Source organism: Podarcis bocagei (assembly GCF_964188305.1).
Source record: "Podarcis bocagei genome assembly, chromosome: 3".
In the NCBI taxonomy this organism is placed as follows: Eukaryota; Metazoa; Chordata; class Lepidosauria; order Squamata; family Lacertidae; genus Podarcis; species Podarcis bocagei.
Window position 1 is genome coordinate 29110165 of NC_138127.1, and position 19520 is coordinate 29129684.

The 19520-nt window shown below is 43.5% G+C and overlaps 2 protein-coding genes across 8 annotated transcripts in view; one reads left to right on the forward strand and one right to left on the reverse strand.

The window, feature by feature from the left end:
- Positions 1–2156: 2156 nt before the first annotated feature.
- Positions 2157–15479, reverse strand: RRAGD (Ras related GTP binding D). The gene is made up of 7 exons (XM_081186646.1): positions 14992–15479; positions 8630–8925; positions 7516–7715; positions 6064–6178; positions 5381–5523; positions 4228–4376; positions 2157–2924 (listed from the first exon to the last, which is right to left on the reverse strand). Exons 1-7 carry the CDS (start codon positions 15194–15196, stop codon positions 2773–2775), a joined length of 1260 nt encoding a protein of 419 aa, XP_081042772.1. The 5' UTR covers positions 15197–15479; the 3' UTR covers positions 2157–2772.
- A 1968-nt stretch (positions 15480–17447) lies between these two features.
- ANKRD6 (ankyrin repeat domain 6) overlaps positions 17448–19520 on the forward strand; it is a 66198-nt gene continuing 64125 nt past the window's right edge. For 2 of the 7 annotated variants that reach the window (XM_081186553.1, XM_081186562.1), the window contains exon 1: positions 17506–17794. The gene's annotated coding sequence lies outside the window, so the exon portion shown is untranslated. Of the gene's footprint in view, positions 17795–19520 lie in introns of all 7 variants that reach the window. The other 5 variants (XM_081186554.1, XM_081186555.1, XM_081186552.1 and 2 more) reach the window with 4 other exon arrangements.

A 19520-nucleotide genomic window follows, 5' to 3' on the forward strand; every position in this document is an offset into this window, starting at 1 on the left:
CCTTCCCGAAGGGGGCAGCGGCAGGCGGCCCTCGGGGTGCACTCCTGGCTTGCCCCTGCCGCTTCGTTCAGGTCTCCGGCACCTCCCCTTGACCCGCACTGCAAAGACCATCACCCTTCCATTTACTGATCCGGAGTAAACTAATCCGGAGTAATTGCCACAACCCCAGGTACCCGCTCAGCACTCGCTAACAGGGTTAGCCTTCTCTACACCCATTAGTATATTGGGGAGAGGAGAAGACAGACATACACACACACCCCGCACGCACACACACACAACCAAGCCAACTCTAAACAAGTTCGGTCCAAAGTATGTTGGCTCCCGAGACATGAAATCAGATAGGGTGATGATATGCGCTCTCTCGCTCTCTCTCTCTATATATATATATAAAATCCTTATAAATTTGCTTCTCCCAATCCTGCCTGCCCACCTTGCGACTTGAAATGGAAAGCACTCTTTGTGCATCTTCCTGGTTCTAAGACAAGGCATCTTAAAAAGCTGCAATCCCGCTTACCTTGATGAGATCATAGGATTGCACTGCAAAAGTTGTTTTGCTAAATTCAAAACCAAATTAATGTAACTTACTCCAGAAGATGGGTCATAATCACTGCTACTCCCACTACCTAGACTGTCATTAATACTTCATTGTGAGAACACACTTTTTTATTTACCAGTAGAGTATAGTTTCCGTGCGCTGCTCTGGTTTGCCAGAAGCGGCTTAGTCATGCTGGCCACATGACCCGGAAGCTGTACGCCGGCTCCCTCAGCCAATAAAGCAAGATAAGTGTCGCAACCCCAGAGTTGGCCACGACTGGACCTAAGGGTCAGGGGTCCCTTTACCTTTACCTAGACTATAGAGCAATGGCATGCAAGAGAGAAGAGAGAGGTGTGATGCTTCACTTTCACATTTGTAGGCCTAAGAAGTGGTTGTGAAGCCACTCTATAATTAGCTGATGCTAGTTATATTCACACAAAACATAGTAGCATTCATGCTCAGAAGTACTCTTTCAGATGTACAGAACCTTCACTCCAAAAGAAGGAATTGTGTGGTTTCCATTAAGCTTAATCTTGAGCTTCCTAAGAACAGATGGCAAAAAAATTAGTTGGCAGTTCTGCCTAAACAGAGGCAACAAGCTGTGCTTAAGCAATATGAACTTAAATGCCCATTGTGGGGACACGTGAGAGGGAAGGGAAGACAAGCAGTGTTTTATGTAATGCCTTTCATACAGTAACTTGGGCAGGGTAAGTTTTATTAAACAAATCCAAATAATTGTATTTTGGGTAGAGGTAGAAAGAGGGAGTGACTATACTGCCTCATGTACCATCTTCTTTAGAAATGTAAATATAGCTGCAGATGCTTTTTGAAACTTGTATTCATTCAAATGCAGCCTGTGAGCCACTTTAGTCATCTCTTGGAATTGGCATCTTATGGAAGCAGAAATACGTGGAACCTCATACATTGTTCCTGTTACCAACATATACTTGCTAGTCAAAAGATTAGCATGAATGGTTTGAGAAACCATATGCTGTATTTCCATTACTTGAGAACTATGTCGATCACTTCCAACATGCACCCCTTCCTCCTCAAGGTTCTCGCTCAGCAACTGGGTCCTTCCGCTAGATAGCTCTGTGGGGCTAGCAGGCAGAGCCCTATTGCCAAATCAAACCACCCCTAATATCCTGGACCTAAATACAGTCATACCTCGGGTTGCGAACGTGATCTGTGTGGGAGGCACGTTCGCAACCCACAGCGCCGCGTCTGCACATGCACGTGACACGATTCAGCGCTTCTGTGCATGCACAAAGTGTGATTTAGTGCTTCTGCACATGCGCCGAAACCCGGAAGTAACCTGTTCTGGTACTTCCGGGTTCGGCACGGTCCATAACCCAAAAATGGACAACTCGCAGCGTTCGCAACCCGAGGTATGACTGTAGTCTTAAGGAATGACAGCAGCAAATACAGTCCTTTCACTGCAGAGAGTTCCATGGTGATTGGGGATTCCTCTCCTGGTAATGGGGGTGGTTAGAAGATGAACAGTTTCCTTCCTCTTCTGCACCCTGTGATTGCTGGTCCCTGCTTGTTTCCACCATAACTGCATAGAATTTCTCCTGTTGCTGCAAGTGTATTTAAAAAAACAAACCCAAACACAACATGCAACTGTTACAAAATAGGTCTCTTTATAGAAAGTTGTAGAGGTAATCATCATTATAAGAACAAAATGGGTTTGCCAGGATTATGGAGACATTTGGGAGATATTTAGCTCAAAGCCTATTTTTACAAAACTTTTCATGTACCAATAAAGGACTCCCAGGAAATATTTTTATTGCTACTGTATTTCAAAATAAAACTTCAATTTACAAGTTATATATATAACAGGCATGAATATTAAACTCCCACAAATTTGTAAAAAGGTATCTTACCATTTTTTCTTGATTGTTTTACTCATTTGTTTGCAGCATATAGAGAAACTAACGGTACATATCCTACCCAAGTTCACACGTAAAAAGTGTCATTTTAAATAAAACACAAATGGGTTTATCAAAAGTTCATTTCCATCAAGAAACATGACAAAAGTGCAGAAAAGTTCTGTTACAGATACTTCTTAATATGAACAACTGGATAAGATAAACAGTGTTTTGGCAGGAGGCTAGTGTGGTAAAATCCATGCCATCCAGTACAGCAGTCCCTTTCATCTTCCAGCTATGGAACCTGATGAAACCATTACAAGAAATAAGAAGTTTTACAAGTTAACAGTGGTTCACACAGTTCGGCTACACTGGCATTCTAGGGGTGCCATTAGGAGTGGCCCTCTTGGTCTTCTGAATTTGGTTTTGATTCTTCCGAGCTTTCACCGCTTTCATTCTCACTTCAAATACTTCATGTATGGCCTTACGGAAACAGTGGAAGTTGTAGTCTATTAGTCCTAAAGAAAAGAACAGAAATGTTCCATACTCAAACTGCCATGGCAACAACACAATTAAGTAAACTCTTTTCTGTGGTATGTACTGAAAGTAAAGGGCTAAAATCAGATTTCTCTCTTAAACACAACAATGTAAGAAAAGCTGTAAACGACTACAGAAATTTATGTACAATTTACCAAGAATTACACATTATTTTAAAATGCACCATTGCAATGTTTGGATTTAAGCACTAAGCCAGTAACCTCACTCAAAGTTAATGCTATAAAGCTATCTCACTTCCCTAAGTGAAGAGGGTACAAATTTTAAGTGGTTTAAATCTGCTGTGTTAGCCCTTTGTTTTTCCAGGGATTCAGAAGTCATGTGATACTGAAGCCACAAAATAATGAAGACCAGCCAAGTTTTATGAAATATATTTTAAGTTGAAATACCTCTCTATGGAGACTGAAGTCATGAAGACTAAGTTATTCTATGCATACATTCCCCACAGCATTTGGAGAGCAAGTATGATGCAATAAGTTTACAAAAACAAAAGGCAAGGAAGTTACTGCTGCTTAAGTGGAAACTCTTGTGTGTACTTGTATATTTAGAGGATGGTAGGAAAATATAGGAGTAGAATGAGAGGTGAATATACAGTGGTGCCTCGGGTTTAGAACTTAATTAGTTCTGGAGGTCCGTTCTTAACCTGAAACTCTTCTTAACCTGAGGTACCACTTTAGCTAACGGGGCCTCCTGCTACCGCTGCGCAATTTCTGTTCTCATCCTGAAGCAAAGTTCTTAACCCAAGGTACTATTTCTGGGTTAGTGAAGTCTGTAACCTGAAGCACCTGTAACCTGAAGTACCTGTAACCCAAGGTATCACTGTAATGAGAAAGTGTCACTCCTGATTAAGTGTTAGGGAGGAGAAAAGTTCCATTTCCAGAAACCCTTTAGTGTTGGACTAGGATACACAGGTTCAAATACCCTCTCTACCATTAAAGCTCCCTTTGTGACTTTAGCCTAGTTGCAGTCTCAACTCTTAACCTCTCACAGATATGTAATAATAATGAGGGACAAAGAAGAACATTGTGCCACTCTGAACTGAAATGGCCAGATATATAATGTAACAACATGAATACATGGCTCCAGCAACTTTAACAGAGGCTATAGCAAGCCCAATGATCAACTGTAATACCTCCATACCCTCTGCATTCTTTACTATACTTTTGTCACAGCTTGTATATACAGAATCACCAAGACAAATATTTAATTATTAATTGGGACCAAGATTCTGAAGGATTTTTAAACTTTCAAAATGAAGTTCAATACCTTTTCTCTCAAAGCTTTCTTCTCTGACAAAGCAAACTAGTGCCAGGAACTTTGTCACTTCCTTTAAATAAAGGACTGTTGTGTTGTTCAGTTTTATTATTGCTGTTGATTCTTTGTCATAAGGAGTTCCTGCTCCATCTGCTTTGAGCCTGAACAGCAAGACACAGGTGATGTTGGAGAGAAGATAGATGCTGTGATTTTATCTGCTTGAATGAATACGTTTTTATTGCTGCTTTCAAGTCTATTTAAAGCAAAATATGTTCGAGGCAGATATTGCCAACCTTTTTAGGCCCGTGGTAACAATTACAAGCTGGAGAAACTCTTGTGGGCAGACCCTCTCCCCTAATCAAGCACACACCACAACCCATTCCATCAAATGCTTCTTTCAAGTCTTAATTCAGCAGAGGAAGAAGACCCTTTGGGTTCACATGCACCTTTGGGTGCTATGTTGATATTCCCTGATCTAGTGTGTAAATATCTTATTCCAGCTCTATTTTCAATCCTAGGCTGCTTAAAAATTTGCAGTTAAAAAAAAATACTGCCATGTATTTGATGGCTTGCCAGGGATAAAGTCACTTATGTCTCAGCCTCAGTGGAATTATCACTGATTTTATTTACATGAAAATTACAATGCTGCCCTTCTATTGACCAGGCCTTTGTGTAGAACTTGTGGTGCATTTTAGGAGCTGTTACTAGAATCTCTGAACTATAATATTTTGTATACACAAGTACCCCCCAGTTACATCAGCTAACTGGCTCCTGTTGGAAGACCCTTGGTTTCTAGTTAAAAAGTGCTGTAGATTAAACAAGACTAAGGCGAATTCACTTAATCTTTTCTGCACAACAGCCTATTCTGCTCTATCAGTTGTAAAAGCTTTAGAGTTTCAAAATCACTTTTATCTACACACACAACTCTGATGACCTTTCTCTCTCACACACACAGTGTGTGCTTTTGCAATTAAAGGTTTTTTCTATCCTGAAATAACAGCAAGCTAGAAGATCATTACTGCATATGAAAGAAAAACCTTCTAATCTTATTACTACTCCATTTGCATTTTAATTGTTATGTGACTTTAGGCCTTATAGGTCACCCAAGACATACAAGCACAAAGGATGGCGTAAGAGTACTTTTTGTTGTTGTTTCTTTACTCACCCATAAATGCAGGAGATGTCAATGACAACATCTATCATATCACAGCTGAGCTCATAAGTCTGCATGTCCACTGGGGTACTGTCTGTTGCAATATAAATTTTACTGACTACATCAAAGAGAAAGGCTTTCTCAATTCCAGAATTCTACAAGGAAACAGGGAGAATATAGATTTCATTGAAGGAACCAAGTCTTTAGACAATAAAGATGATGTGCATGAGACAATAAAGTGTGCATGAGAAAAGAAAAGCTGGTGAAATATGGTATTATAAAAATAGTCTTAGTGTAATTCTTAGGCACAGACCAACAGAACTCACATTGCTGTGTCCCACTGAAAGTATAACTTGGTGTTTGAGCTGCAATCCTAACACCAAGCTATGCTGAACAGTGCATCAGAACAGTGGATACAGTTCTGATAAATATATGAGCTTGTAACAATAATCATAGAGACCTAAGTTACATTCTAGCAAAAGTTTGAAATGAATTGTTGTTTACAAGCAAGTGAGTGTTTGCAAAGTAATTCCACTTCACTGAACAGTTTTTATTGGCATTTATTCTCATATACCAAGTATCCTACAACAACACATAACACAAAAATGAAATTAAAAACGAACAAAAACAGTGTTTTGCAAGAAAATATACAAAGGCTCAGGAAATACATATGCAAAAAAACAGCAACTATTTACCGAGATAAAGATGTTAAGCAAGTTCTCCAGTGTTGGGAGCTGGGGGATCAATTTCTGTACCACTTTGCTAAACGCTTCAAATATTGAATGGTCGTATATGCTTGTTAAATAAAAGCTGGAAAAGGAAATAGACATCAGTGTATCTCTCTGAAATGAGCAGCTCTGGAAAGTTTGTAGACAGAAATGAGGCGTTATAGTGCTTCCAGACAGGAGCTTGTGGAATTAGGGTTGCCCATGCATGCAAGTTGCCCCGCCCCACCCCCTGCCCGTGCTGCCATCATCAAAATGCCAGCTCAGACTTTATTTAATTGGGATTTCCCCTTACTGTGGAAAATTCAGCAAGTAAAAATAATCCATTATACATCTGCATGCACTCCTGGTGTAAAAACTCATAAGGAAACTTATTTTGATGGGTGATCTGACACATGATGTTTCAGTGAACAGTCTCTTATCCACCACACCTGTATTTCCATTTGCTCCTCACCCAAGCATAATCTAGCAGTTCTGATGAGTGTGCCTATTTTTACCATTTGCTGCATGCTGAAGTCATGTTCAAATTGCACACCCCACCCCTCCGCCAACCCTGGCGAAAGCACAGGCCTCCACTTGGCGAATTGTAAAACGTGATAACTGAAGCTGGTATCCTTGTGAGGTTAGCCATAACAGGACTCTCATTCCTCCCTGTTTGTAGAATCTTCTGAAGGGATGCTCTTACAAGAAATAGGGTTAAAGTGCCATCTGCCTACTATTGAACCACTATGCCATCTTGTGTATTACTTGAGTAAATGGTAAATTATATCCTCAACACGTTTATCTCTTAAGCCAGGGTGGGGAATCTTATTCAGCATGAGAGCCGGGTTCTCTTTTTGGAAACCTGTCAGGGGCCACATGCCAATGGTGGGAGGGCCCTGAGGCAAGTGTGGGTAGATGAACAGCTGTAAGCATTACGTTTCCGCCATAGGCTGGTTTCTATACACCCCACTCTGCCTTCCATCCAGGCAAGGAAGAAGCACACTGTAGCCAGAAATGCAGAGCAGGGTCAATATGGGGTGTGGCCTAGGGAAGAGACTCTAGGGCCAGACAGGGAATTCTGGAGGGCTGCGTTTGGGCCCTAAGCATCAAGAGATATAGTTTGACTATGCTGTTAACAGTTTTCAGGATTCAGGTAGTACATACAACCAAATATATTATTTTCCCATGTCAATTATTGAGTATTCATTTTAAAGCTGAGCATTAGTCAGTTTTGGACATAATGCTAAACTCCAGCCTAAAAAGCTCTAGATTTCTAATTATTTGACCACTGCAACTCTCAGTTGGCCATACCACTGCTGTGCCACCCCTTTTCCCCTAAGATTTTACAAAAAGTTGGCACATATGCTTGTGAGGCATACTGCTTTTTTCATTCTCCCCTGTCCCCAAAGCAGGCTTTATCAATTGCTTTGCTTTCCTCACCTCAAGTGGATTTTTTCCAGCCCAGCATCTGCAAGGTCATCATTTGCCCTCTGATGAATGTCTCTCTGTGTTTCAATCTTGTGATCATCAGACAAACCATCTACTTTGTGGATAAATATTTCAAAGTTTATGTCTGGATTCACTTTATAGGCTCTTGTCACAGTGAGATGCAATCTTGCCAAGGCTTCCATATAGTCATCCTACAAACCAAAAATAAACTGGATAAATGCTTTGCTTTTGTAAATCCAATTAGGAATTAAAGTGTTTAATCTTTACTTCTCGAGTTTTTAAAGGGTGGTTTTTTTACATCTTCATAAACAAAAATCACAATGTGAAAGCACTTCAGCGAGTTATCAAGCACTAAATCTTAGCAACACTCCTACATTTTGAATCTTGTTTTTCCTGCCTGTCTCTTTCACCTCCCCTTATTAAAGCAGCTGTTTTAACAAGTACAGGTCACTTGCTTGTTCCTTCTGTGTAGTGTTCACTAAGAAATAGGACACTTTTGTGATGGTAGTTTTAACTAGGCATGAGGGATAGACAGATCATTCAATTTCCTTTCTGTGTTAGTTTCACATGCTTCCTTCATAAATCTCAAGCATTGTTTTAGTACAATATTTACACTACAGCAATGAGAACTCAGGGCAGGATCCATAGAGCTGCTCTACACTAGAGCAATGAGAACTCATGCTTGTGTGGGTGAGGGAGATCTGGTTTTTGCCAAATCACTTGGATGTAGGCCCCTATAATACATATCACACTACTCCACAGGGTCCCTCAGAATCAGCTTTTGAGGTGTGTGAGCAAGGGGCTATAGTGTGAAGGGCGACAGAGGAAAACTCTGCCTCAGAAGGGAAATCCTGATTGTCATTCTCTGGATCTTGCCTGTACTAACGAGAGAGTCAGTCACATTGTGTGTTGCTATTCTTATTGGAGATGTGAAGGCCCAGAGAGAAATATCAGACAAATTGGGAGTGGGGTGTGTGAGACAGGTATTTTTATGGCTCTTACATCTCTACTTTTTACCATCCATTCTACTGTTGGGTGATGTTTGTGTTTGCAAATTTAGGGTATTTGGTCTAAGCTAAGATCATAACCCAAATCCTTTCCTTACCTGAGAATCAATAACAAATATCAGTGCTCCGGTGCCTCGGAAAATCATCTCATAGTCAAAGGTAGGGTCAAAAAAGTCAATTTGCCCAGGAAAGTCCCATATCTGAAAGTTAACAAAGGAGCTGTTGGAAACATCCTCCCTGCAAATCTTATTAGTGCTCTCCAAGAAAAGGGTTTCATTCGGTGACATTTTATGAAACACAACTTTCTGAATCGAAGACTTTCCACTTCTTCTCAGTCCCATTAGCAGAATTCTTGGCTTGACTTCAGTACTAAAGGGCTCATTGAAATCTAGAACTGAATAAAAAGAAAACATTATTTGCAAAAATAACAACAATAAAAACAGGTGTTTATTTGCAACCAAATTCTAACACAATTTCAACTGATTTTACTCCCCAATCCTACCGTTTTAGGATTCCTTCCTTTCCAATGCCAAAGAGATCAAGCTTTAGTTGACTGATCTAATGACTAATTAACCTCTGCATTTCCCCTTCACCCTACCCACCAGATTTTGCCAGTAACAACTGCTGGTTCAAAAGACAACTCACCTCCCTCAAAGAATACCATAAGCTACTGATGGTGAAAAATGCAGAAGACCCTCAGAATTAGTATTGCATTTTGTAAGCTGTTACAATCACAGGGTTGCTAGTTTTAATACTTAATCTTTAATACTTAATCAATCTATTAAAGCTTTAGTTTATTGACTGGTGAGGGAAAACGTGAAAGCAATGAGACTTTTTGTTTTTGACTATTTTTGTTCTGGTTAGTTAGTATAATAGTGAAAGAAAGTAAAAAATATTAAATGCAGCCTTTTCTTCCAAGAATACAAGTGGCAGCTTTTGTTTGCTCTATTATATGCTCTCACACTTTCTTAGTTATCTCAGAAAGGCACCTGTATTGGGGGTTTCAAGGAAGGGTGGTACAAAAATATTCAAAATAAGTAAATAAAAGTACTTCAGGTATATTGAAATGGACAGTGACCAAAGAAAAATATGCATTGCTGTATGTGACATCTGGAATAATTAACGCTATATACTGGAAGAGCTCCCAAATACCCAAACAAATATGTAAAATGGAGCAGCGTAGCTTCCTCAAGTAAACTAACATGGGTGTTATGATTCAAATATGCAGTACTTAATTTAAATCTTTTTGAAAATTAATAAGGTTGTATTATTGTATTGGAATGCAAAACAGGATACGGTAGTAAGAAATCCATTACCACTGTATTTTTTCAATAGTTAAGAAAAAACTTTTAATTTTTTTCCTTTAGTTACCATGGCCTTCTAGTAAATGTAATCTTTTGTTTAAGATGTTGGTGTTGTAATTCAACATCGGGAGAGCCACAGCGATGTAGATCTTAATTCCCTGCCTTGTTCCTGATGTGGGTCTTCACTCCCTGCTTCTTCCCTGGTGGGGAGGAGCACAATTTTGTGGTTCATTTTAGGTGCTAAAATGTCCTGGGCCAGCCCCGGCCACAGCTTCCCTTATCCCTATCTCATATGGTGCAGCATTCAAATATTCAAACCTTTCTACCACCTGCAGTCTGCAGGAGTATAACCCAGAAAGAACAGTACCATGTGCTATTTCTGTACATTCAGATCAGTTCTGAAAGGGAGCTGCGAAACATGAGATGGCACATATGCTCACTGAATCATGGGAGAAGACCTCTGATAGAGAAGAATATTCGTTTTGGAGAAGAACACCTATTTCGGAGGCCGCTACACCGCAAGTAATATTTGTCACATTCCCTTCTCTTTGAAGGAAAAAAGAGCACTCTTACTAGAATAAGTGCTCCTTAAAGTAGTGTCACTGGAAAAGCTGTTTTGCTTATAAATCCACAGATTGTCAAGTGTGTGTGTGTGTGTGTGTGTGTGTGTGAACTATACAGACTCTATAGAAGTATAAACTCCTTTGCACAAAATACCAACAATGCTTTCTATGGATTAATGTCAAAAGGACACTTTGAAACATAAATCTAACGCTTCCCTCAAGAAATCCTAGAGTCTGAAGCAATTTTCTATCTTTCCCCAGCTCTGTAAAACAGAAGAGAATGCAGCCCAGCCAAAAAGGAAAACAGTTTGTGTTATGCACAAAGCAACAGGTGGCAGAACAGCCTATTCTTTTTAACACAAAAATGTAGGTAACCATGGTTAACCCATTAGCAGAAAAAAGGGTTTCTCCTTTTAAACATGCCTATAAAAATACCCTTTCTATACCATCACACCAGTGCACACAATGTCATCAAAAATATGCAGGCAGACCCTGGAGCAGAGCCTGGTAATATGGGAACTGACATTCACAGCTGCAGAGGAGCTCTAAACACTGAGCCCTCTACAGCTGTTGCCTTTTATGGGCCTGAAGTCTGCCTTCCTTATTTCCTTAGATCTCCAAGTTCGCATCAGTAAAACACGTGCAATTTGTAACAGACACTGGATATCTGTACCACAAATACCAATAGGAAGTACTTTATTAAAGCTTTTCCCTCCCTCCAGATACTGTTTCAAGAGTTTGGCACATTAGGATAGTTTCTCCCTCTGCTCTTAAAACACAGGCTGAACCTAACCTCCGTCTCCAGCTTATTTCCCCTCCCCCAACTCAATGAACAAACTTAGTTTTTCTTTCCTTTAGTTTCTCATTAACGTTTCATCCCATTGCTCATCTACATAAGTTTCCTCCCAACTTTATACCATCTACAATTCACTTCTGAAGCAACCCATACAATCAGCTGCGCAGCCACTTATGTTTTTATTTCCATTCTCTCCCAATGCTCTCTTCTACCTACCGTATTCCACTGTCTGTCACATGCCTGGACACCTTCTCCCCTTCCCCCTCTGTTTTCTCCCTGTTCTTCTTTTCCTGTTCTTCCCCACAACAAGGCAGCCACAACAGACAGTACTCTAAGTGCCTACTTGTTCCTCTCCCCAAATGCTCACTTATTATTTGGACACAAAGTCTAGATCCACAAAACTATCTACAAAGAAAGTTTTAATGAAATTTTTATATTGGTCTGCTTTTCTGTATTTTTGGTGCTGGCTTCTTCGTTACATATGCTAGATTGTATTATTTAAACAATCGTATTTTCCTATTTGATTTGATTTTTTCAAGCTGTCAGAGGACTTGGCCAACGGGGCAGTCTATAAATGTAATAGACAATAAAATACAAAGTTAGATCTGACTCTAGTCAATCAGCTACCTATTCCTCTTCCTTACATCACATCTCATACTTAATTTCCTTTGGAAAAACAATGCTAGGTGTCATGCTGCACTTCAGGTTGTACCTTTGGACCTGAAATCACCTTTTATCCTGATCTCAGGTATGCATAAGCTAGAGGTGGGTATTCAGTAGCAAGGTAAAAGCTGCATATGTTGAGGCCTTCAATGGCTACTTACAATTTTCTGGGTGGGACCTACACCATGATATTGAAAATATAAACTAGATGGGATGGGGGAGTAACCCCCCAAAAACTAGACCCTGGCTCACATTAAATATGGTGCACCTTTATATTTATGCAGCAAAAAGCTGGAGTACCATTAGTGTTTTAAGTGTTTGTGCTGTAAGCCAGGAGACTCCTAGTTTCGGGCTGCATACACAACATACATTTAAACACATCCACACACACCCAAGAATCCTGGGAACTTTAGTTTGTTAATGTTGCCGAGAACTGTAGCTCTGTGAGGGGGTAAACTACAGCTGCCAGGATTCATGTGTATATGTAGCTCAAATCTCTCTTTAACTACAAGATGGCTTTAGCAAGTCTCACCCAAGGCTTACCAAGATAATGAATGTAAAGTGCTCCAAACTTTCTGAAGTGATATACAAAAATATTACTATAAAAAGCACGAGAAATCTATCCCCTCTCAAATCTAATCCTCCCAACAGATTTCTCATTGTCAGGTGCCATCCTAAAGATAAAATACATCTCTGGCTGTCCGTTTCATTTCTCCACTGAAATCACTGTAAGCTCCAGCACATCCCCACCTCAGTGACTAATGCCATAATCACACCTCTCTTTCAGTCTAGTCCTGTGTTCCAAATCTCTGTAGCCAAACTCCAGGAAGGATTGCTTCTCTTCCAACCCATCTCATTCCTAGCACCACCCATTCACACTCCAAATTCTAACCCCATTCCTAAACTAATGTCTCCAACTCCCAAACCTGATAAAAGGTAAAGGGACCCCTGACAGTTAAGTCCAATTCCGAACGACTCTGGGGTTGCGGCGCTCATCTCACTTTAGCCGGTATTTGTCCACTCCACAAACAGTTTTTCTGGGTCATGTGGCCAACATGACTAAGCCGCTTCTGGCGCAATTGAACACCGACACCAGAGCAGCGCACGGAAACGCCGTTTAACTTCCTGCCGGAGCGGTACTATTAATCTCCTTGCACTTTTGGGTGTGCTTTTAAACTGCTAGGTTAGCAGGAGCTGGGACCGAACAACAGGAGCTCACCCCATCGCAGGGATTAAAACCGCCGACCTTTTGATCGGCAAACCCAAGGCTCAATGGTTTAGACCACAGTGCCACCCACGTCCCAAACCTGATACCACCCCCCAAATTCTCTCCTCTGCCCCCAAACTCTTACCCTATTCCAATGTTAGCCCTGAGACATCAAGTACCTCTGTTTATGTTTAGAATGGTACCTCGGGTTAAGAACTTAATTAGTTCTGGAGGTCCGTTCTTAACCTGAAACTGTTCTTAACCTGAGATACCACTTTAGCTAATGGGGCCTCCCACTGCTGCCACGACACCACCAAGCAATTTCTGTTCTCATCCTGAAGCAAAGTTCTTAACCCAAAGTACTATTTCTGGGTTAGTGGAGTCTTATACCTGAAGCGTCTGTAACCTGAAGCATCTGTAACCCGAGGAACCACTGTACTTGTATCCCCATGTTCTAATATCTCTCCTTCAAGGCCCTCACTCTATACTTTACCCAATTCAAAGCACAGCCTTTCCCACCCCAGAAGCCTTCCACATCCCCACAACCTTATTCCCACCTGTATTGCCAGTGTCTTGAAAACTGCTGTACACCTAAGAGAATGAAAGGCTTCTATAAGCGGGGCCAGTCCAGGGCATTTTGCTACCCAAGGCAAAGGACAAGCACAGACGTTGACTGGGCTTTGGCAACTGAATTCCACTTCCAATACTGGTAATGGGACACCATCCTCTACCACATCCAGGGGCAGCAGGCTAACCTACAAGCTTCATGGCACACAAAGCTCTGTCCTCCAACCACTATCACCGTCTGCACCAATTCCCCCATTCTGCTGTACGGACGTTCTTTGCAATCTGCAAGAATCCAGGATCACTCAGCATTCACTTGGGCAGCACGACGAGACTTTGGTTCTGTCTCGCCAAAAAACAAAGCAAAGGGAAATCCCCAACCCAGTTCAACAGGTTAGGTGTGGGCCGGTCCCAGTATTAGGCAGAGTGAGGCAGCAGATACTGGGGAGGAGGATGAGTCAAGGGGTCAAGGTAATGGAAGCTGGAATAGCTCTGTCAGTAGAGCACGAGTCTCAGTGTCATGGGGTCTCAGTGTCATGGGGTTGAGCCCCACATTGGGCAACATATTCCAGCATTGCAGGGGGTTGGACTAGATGATCCATGTGGTCCTGCCCAACGCTACAATTCTAGAAGGCCTCTGCATATCAAGCCGCCTGATGTGCCCCCTAAGCCCTCCTGCAGCCCTCAGGTGTGGTGGCAGGCGGAGTCCCTTTCAGTATATCTGCCAGCCCAATCGGAACTGGGACACCACCTTGGCCCTCATTGCCTTGGGTAACAAAATGCCTTGGGCCACTCAGGTTGCTGCTGCTGCTTCTGCGGGCAGAAAGAAAGAAAGGGGGGAGGGGTGTGTGTAGCATGGCCATAGCCAATATTTTTGTTGGGGGGGGGGAAATTGATCAGTTAAATATTTCTATTCTTTTACTTGATGGGGAGGGCAGCTGCCCCCCTCTTTGGTTATGCCCATGGCATGCAGGGCAAACATTATGGGTGCAGTTTGTTGCTCCCCCTCCCACTCCTAGGGGCTGAGGTCCCCCAAAGTCCATAGGCATTGCCATTCAAAGGGTGTGTGTCTGTGCACCCGCGTCTTGTGATCGATTACGTGGGGCGGAGCTTACCTGTGTCACTCACAACAATATTTTATCCAAAGTGGGCACCCCCGTGACCCAACCCCGTTTCCTCCCTCCCCTTTCCCAGCCCCGCAACTCTCCCCAGTTCTCCCGGGTGCGCTGAACGCCGCCTGCGCGCAGCCCGGTGGGTTCCCCCCTCTCTCTCTGCCGCTCACTCCGCCCCAAAACAATGGGCCTGGCAGTCACGAGGCCGCCCTTTCCCTTCGGGGCAGCGGCGCCGCCGCCGAGCTACTTACACGCCCCGTCCCCGCCGTTCTCCGGGTCGCCGTCCGAAAACGATCCACTCCCGTCCCCGTAATCTGCAAGCCCCACGATCTCGTCTTCTTCCTCGTCTTCGTCGTCGTCTTCTTCCTCCTCTTCCTCTTCATCTTCCTCCTCTTCCTCCTCCTCTTCTCCCTCGTCCTCTTCCTGCTCTTTCGGCTTCCCCGGCACCTGGCTCATCCTGCTCCCTCCCCGGGCTTCTTGCCCCTTCTCCGAAGGCAGACCCCGGCCGGCCGGACCCCCAGCGGCACGCTCGCCCCGCCGCCGCCGCCGCCACGAGACACCCCGCGCCCCTGGAGGCTGCCTCTCGCCTGGGACGCTGACCTAAGCTGCTCCCTTGTATTTCTTCCTCGCCGCCGCCGCAGTTCTCAAAGGAAAGTCAGCCGAGGCCCTGCCTCTCCCAGAGGAGACAAACTGCGTGACCCAAGTCACCTGACACACTCACACACACTCACTCACACACACGGAGTAACATAATAGTAGACGCCGAGAAACGAGCCACTCGAGGGAGGGGCCCTACCAATGAACGCGCGCGCGCGCACACACATACTTTTTAAATAGATATAGATAGATATATTAAGGATTCTCATGCCACACGGAGGGAGGGGCCAGCGTTGAATTTGCGAAAGGAAAGCCGCGGGGTTTCAAACAATGTTTCAAAACACACCGTCCCACCTCGCCCCAAAATTAGGTGTTTGTGCACTTTGTATGTAGTGGGAAGGCTGCGGTGGTGACTAGACTCGAGAGTAGTGCAGAGTTGGGGATTTTGACAGGTACACCTTTTTCTTTCTTTCTGTAACACAGTGACATGACAGGATCTTCCAAAAGCCCTTTTTTTGAACAGCTATTAAATGTATGGGTGTCGCTGTCTCCTCTTGCATTTGGCATCTGAGCATGTACAGAGTATTTATGTCCCCATTAGCTTACAAGCACATCTGAGGGTGAAATATTCTGGTCAGATTTGAGAGCCAAAATCCCCTTTTTAACATACAACTGCCGTCCTAAGCATGCTTACCACAGAGGCAGGCTGCAATTATACAGGGTGAGTCCTTTAAAGGAGGCCCTGTGGATACAGAGTACAAATGTCCCACGGAGCCTCTTTTAAAAGACTCACCCTGTACATGTGTATACCCACACCCTTCTACCTGGGAGTAAGCCCCATTGAACTCGGTGAGGCTTATTTCTGAGTAGACATACAGAGGACTGCACTGTAAGTCTCACAGAAGGCAGCAAGATTTTACCTGAGGAAACCTTCAGGGAACCACACTGCAAAATGTATTTTGAAAAGAGCTGTCTTCTCAGTATTAATCCACAAGTTCAAGCAGTGGCATTGAATAAGCTGGCAAGACAGGGACAGTAAAGATGAAAAGTGCACCCTTGAAAATTTGCAGACAAGTTTAGTCAGGTAAGATGCTTCGGAGTGACTGGTTTACATTATACAGTTATGGCTGCACAATCCTGTGGCCAGTAAGCAATCTGTTGCTTCTGAACGCACTTGTTGACTCATTATTTGTGAGCGATAGGAGAAATCCATTATCCTCATGACCAGATGGTTCATCACTTTAAAAATATTGCTTTATATGTTCTGTTACTGAGCTCAGGCGCTTGAAAACAAATACAGTGGTACCTCGGGTTAAGTACTTAATTCGTTCCGGAGGTCTGTACTTAACCTGAAACTGTTCTTAACCTGAAGCACCACTTTAGCTAATGGGGCCTCCTGCTGCTGCGCCACTACAGCACGATTTCAGTTCTCATTCTGGATCAAAGTTCTTAATATGAGGCACTATTTCTGGGTTAGCGGAGTCTGTAACCTGAAGCGTATGTAACCCGAGGTACCACTGTATAGGCAAGGTCTGCTTTTTTGACCCAGGCATACACCAGAGCGCAGAACCAGTCCACTGATGCAGCGGGGTGAAGCACTTGCCTCAGGTGGTGGATGAACAAGAGGCGGCGCCCTGCCCACCCCACCACCAGAATGCGCCCTCTCACTGGAATGCCTCCTGGGGTGGAGAAGATGAGCCACAACACCTTGCAGGATGCCTCCACTCTCCCCCAGTTTGGGGGTGAGTGGAACACCGGCTGTGTGTTCCGGTGGCAGCAGAAGTGGTGGTAGGGAGAGTGGTGTTTGACCTGTGGAAGCATTTTTTGTATATTCAAGTCAATCACTGAGTGATTTGTTTTTTTCTTAAATTTGTGCTGCTCCTTTTGCCACATCTGTTTTCCTACACAGATAGTCAACCACCAGATCCTAAGCGTGATTTTTTTTGTTTTTTATTTTACTGAGAAGCAAGTCTCACGGTGTTCCATGGGACATATATTGTGATGAAAAAAATTAGGGCATGCGAATCAAGGAGGGTCAGAATTCCGGACCGTGCTGTTCCGCACCGTGGCCGCTAGATGTCGCTCACCAACGCCCATCTCGACCTCTTGACTCCGCTCTCTGAGCAGCAGATCTTTCTCACTTTGGGCTGTTTCCAGGTGCGGCCGCTAGATGGCAATGCCGGAGCGGATGGTGAACGCAGAAGCCTCCCCCGCCCCACGCCGGAGAGCAAAGTTACCTGCGGCGTGCATTGGAGCAGGATTTCGTAGTAACTTTGCAAACCCTTTTCAAGAGGGTGGAGCAAGGGAGGACCAAGCCTAGCGCTCCTACGAGGGGCAGCTGGAGTGGCAGAGATTCCCCCACCTCCCCGCTTCCTACAAGCCCATCGTTTTGCACGGTTTGTTCGTCCGCCGAGCTGGGATGTGCGTAGCAGGGCGCCCTGGGAGAGAAGAGAAAAGGTAGGCATTTAAAATATACATATATGCATTGCATTGAGCTGGGAGGGGAGGGTTATCCCTGCATGGAAGAGAGGGTTCTGCAGCCAAGTCTCCGTCTTTTACACCGTGTCTACATTTTGTAAACAAGCAGAAGGAGGGGGGAATCTTTGAATACAAGAGCTATCTGTAAGGAACTCCTCTGTTTCTCTCTCTATTTCTCCCCACCCCCAGCTCCGGTTTCTGTGATTGTTTGGCCGCTGCAAGTGTTGCCTCTTCCTCTCTCGCCCCTCCTCCTAATCTCAGAACCTTCCAGGGCTCAGGTCTGAGCCAGCGTTAAACCATAACGCTGCCTGGATATGCCAATGCACACCCTGGCTTATGTAGGAAGGCGAGGGGAAAAAAAACAATGAAAAAAGCAAGACGGGAGTCTAAGCATAGCCAGAGTGCCGCCGCCTTCTCCTTACCAATCAGAGAAGCAGCAACAGCTGGCCCAGGTCACACCTGAGATTAGGAGACTCAATTTACAGCAGAGGCGGGGGAGAAGCAAACGTGAGTGGGTCAATAAATGTGTCTCTTACCTTTGCACTTTGCAAAAGTTACAGGTTCTACTCTCTCTATTCTTCATTTCCCCATCCAACCAAGATAAATTTAATTACAGCCCAATGACTCATTCTAGCCAGACAGAAGCACTTGAGAACCCAAAGCAAAGGCTACTGAGGGTTGTGGCTGAGGGGACACAGTCCAGGAAGAGAGGCCTGGATGGCTGCATTTGGCTTCTGAGCCCGGCTTCCCCATTTGTTGACTTGTAGATTAGACATCATGTCTTCCAGGCTGAGCTGAGAGCCCAATCCAGCCAGGTATGCTCCAAACTTGATGTGGAAAATCTAAATGGCCACAGTAGGAGTAATTCTCCTGCAAGCCTCATTGAAATAAATGGGAGCTGCGCATGTGCAAGATATTCAGCTCCTGTTCATTTCAGTATGATTTGTGAAGGGACTTTTCCTGGTGGATTCTGCCCATGCAATGGTCACCTCTCTCTTGTCTCTCACTAATTAATGGCACTCCAAGTCTGCTACCCCTACTTGCCTCATGGTAAGCCCTGCTGTCAACACCTCTCATTTCCAGAATCCCGTCACCTTGATTTATTTAAGAAGAAAACACATCTCATGTTACATACCGGTACTTTCTCTAAACGATAAGTGCTTCAGTGGAGGGTATTATGATGTGTATCCCAAAGGTAAGTTGTCAGGTGTTGACTGCCTCACATGTGGTTTCCCTCCTGCCCCCATGTATAAATGCACTGGGAAGCTGCTTTTGAACAATCTCCTGCACTTTAGGAAGTTTATGAAGGTTTCTTATTTTAAATACTTTTTAAAAAACCTGCATTCATTCCAATTATAGGTAAACTTGTCACAACCAGTTCTCATTAGAGACAAGTTAGAATGAAGACAGAATCTGTTAAACAAAAACTTGCATTGAGCAAGTTTATTATTATAATTTGTGTCTTTTACAACACACTTTGCAAATTTATTGCAAGCACTGAATTAAAACACTACTTTTATGCTTTTACATATGCAGAAAAATGGAATTAAACTATTTTAAAGCAAGCTTTGTAAAGGTAAAGGGACCCCTGACCATTAGGTCTAGTCGCAGATGACTTTGGGGTTGCGGTGCTCATCTCGCTTTACTGGCCAAGGGAGCCAGCGTACAGCTTCCCGTCATGTGGCCAGCATGACTAAGCCGCTTC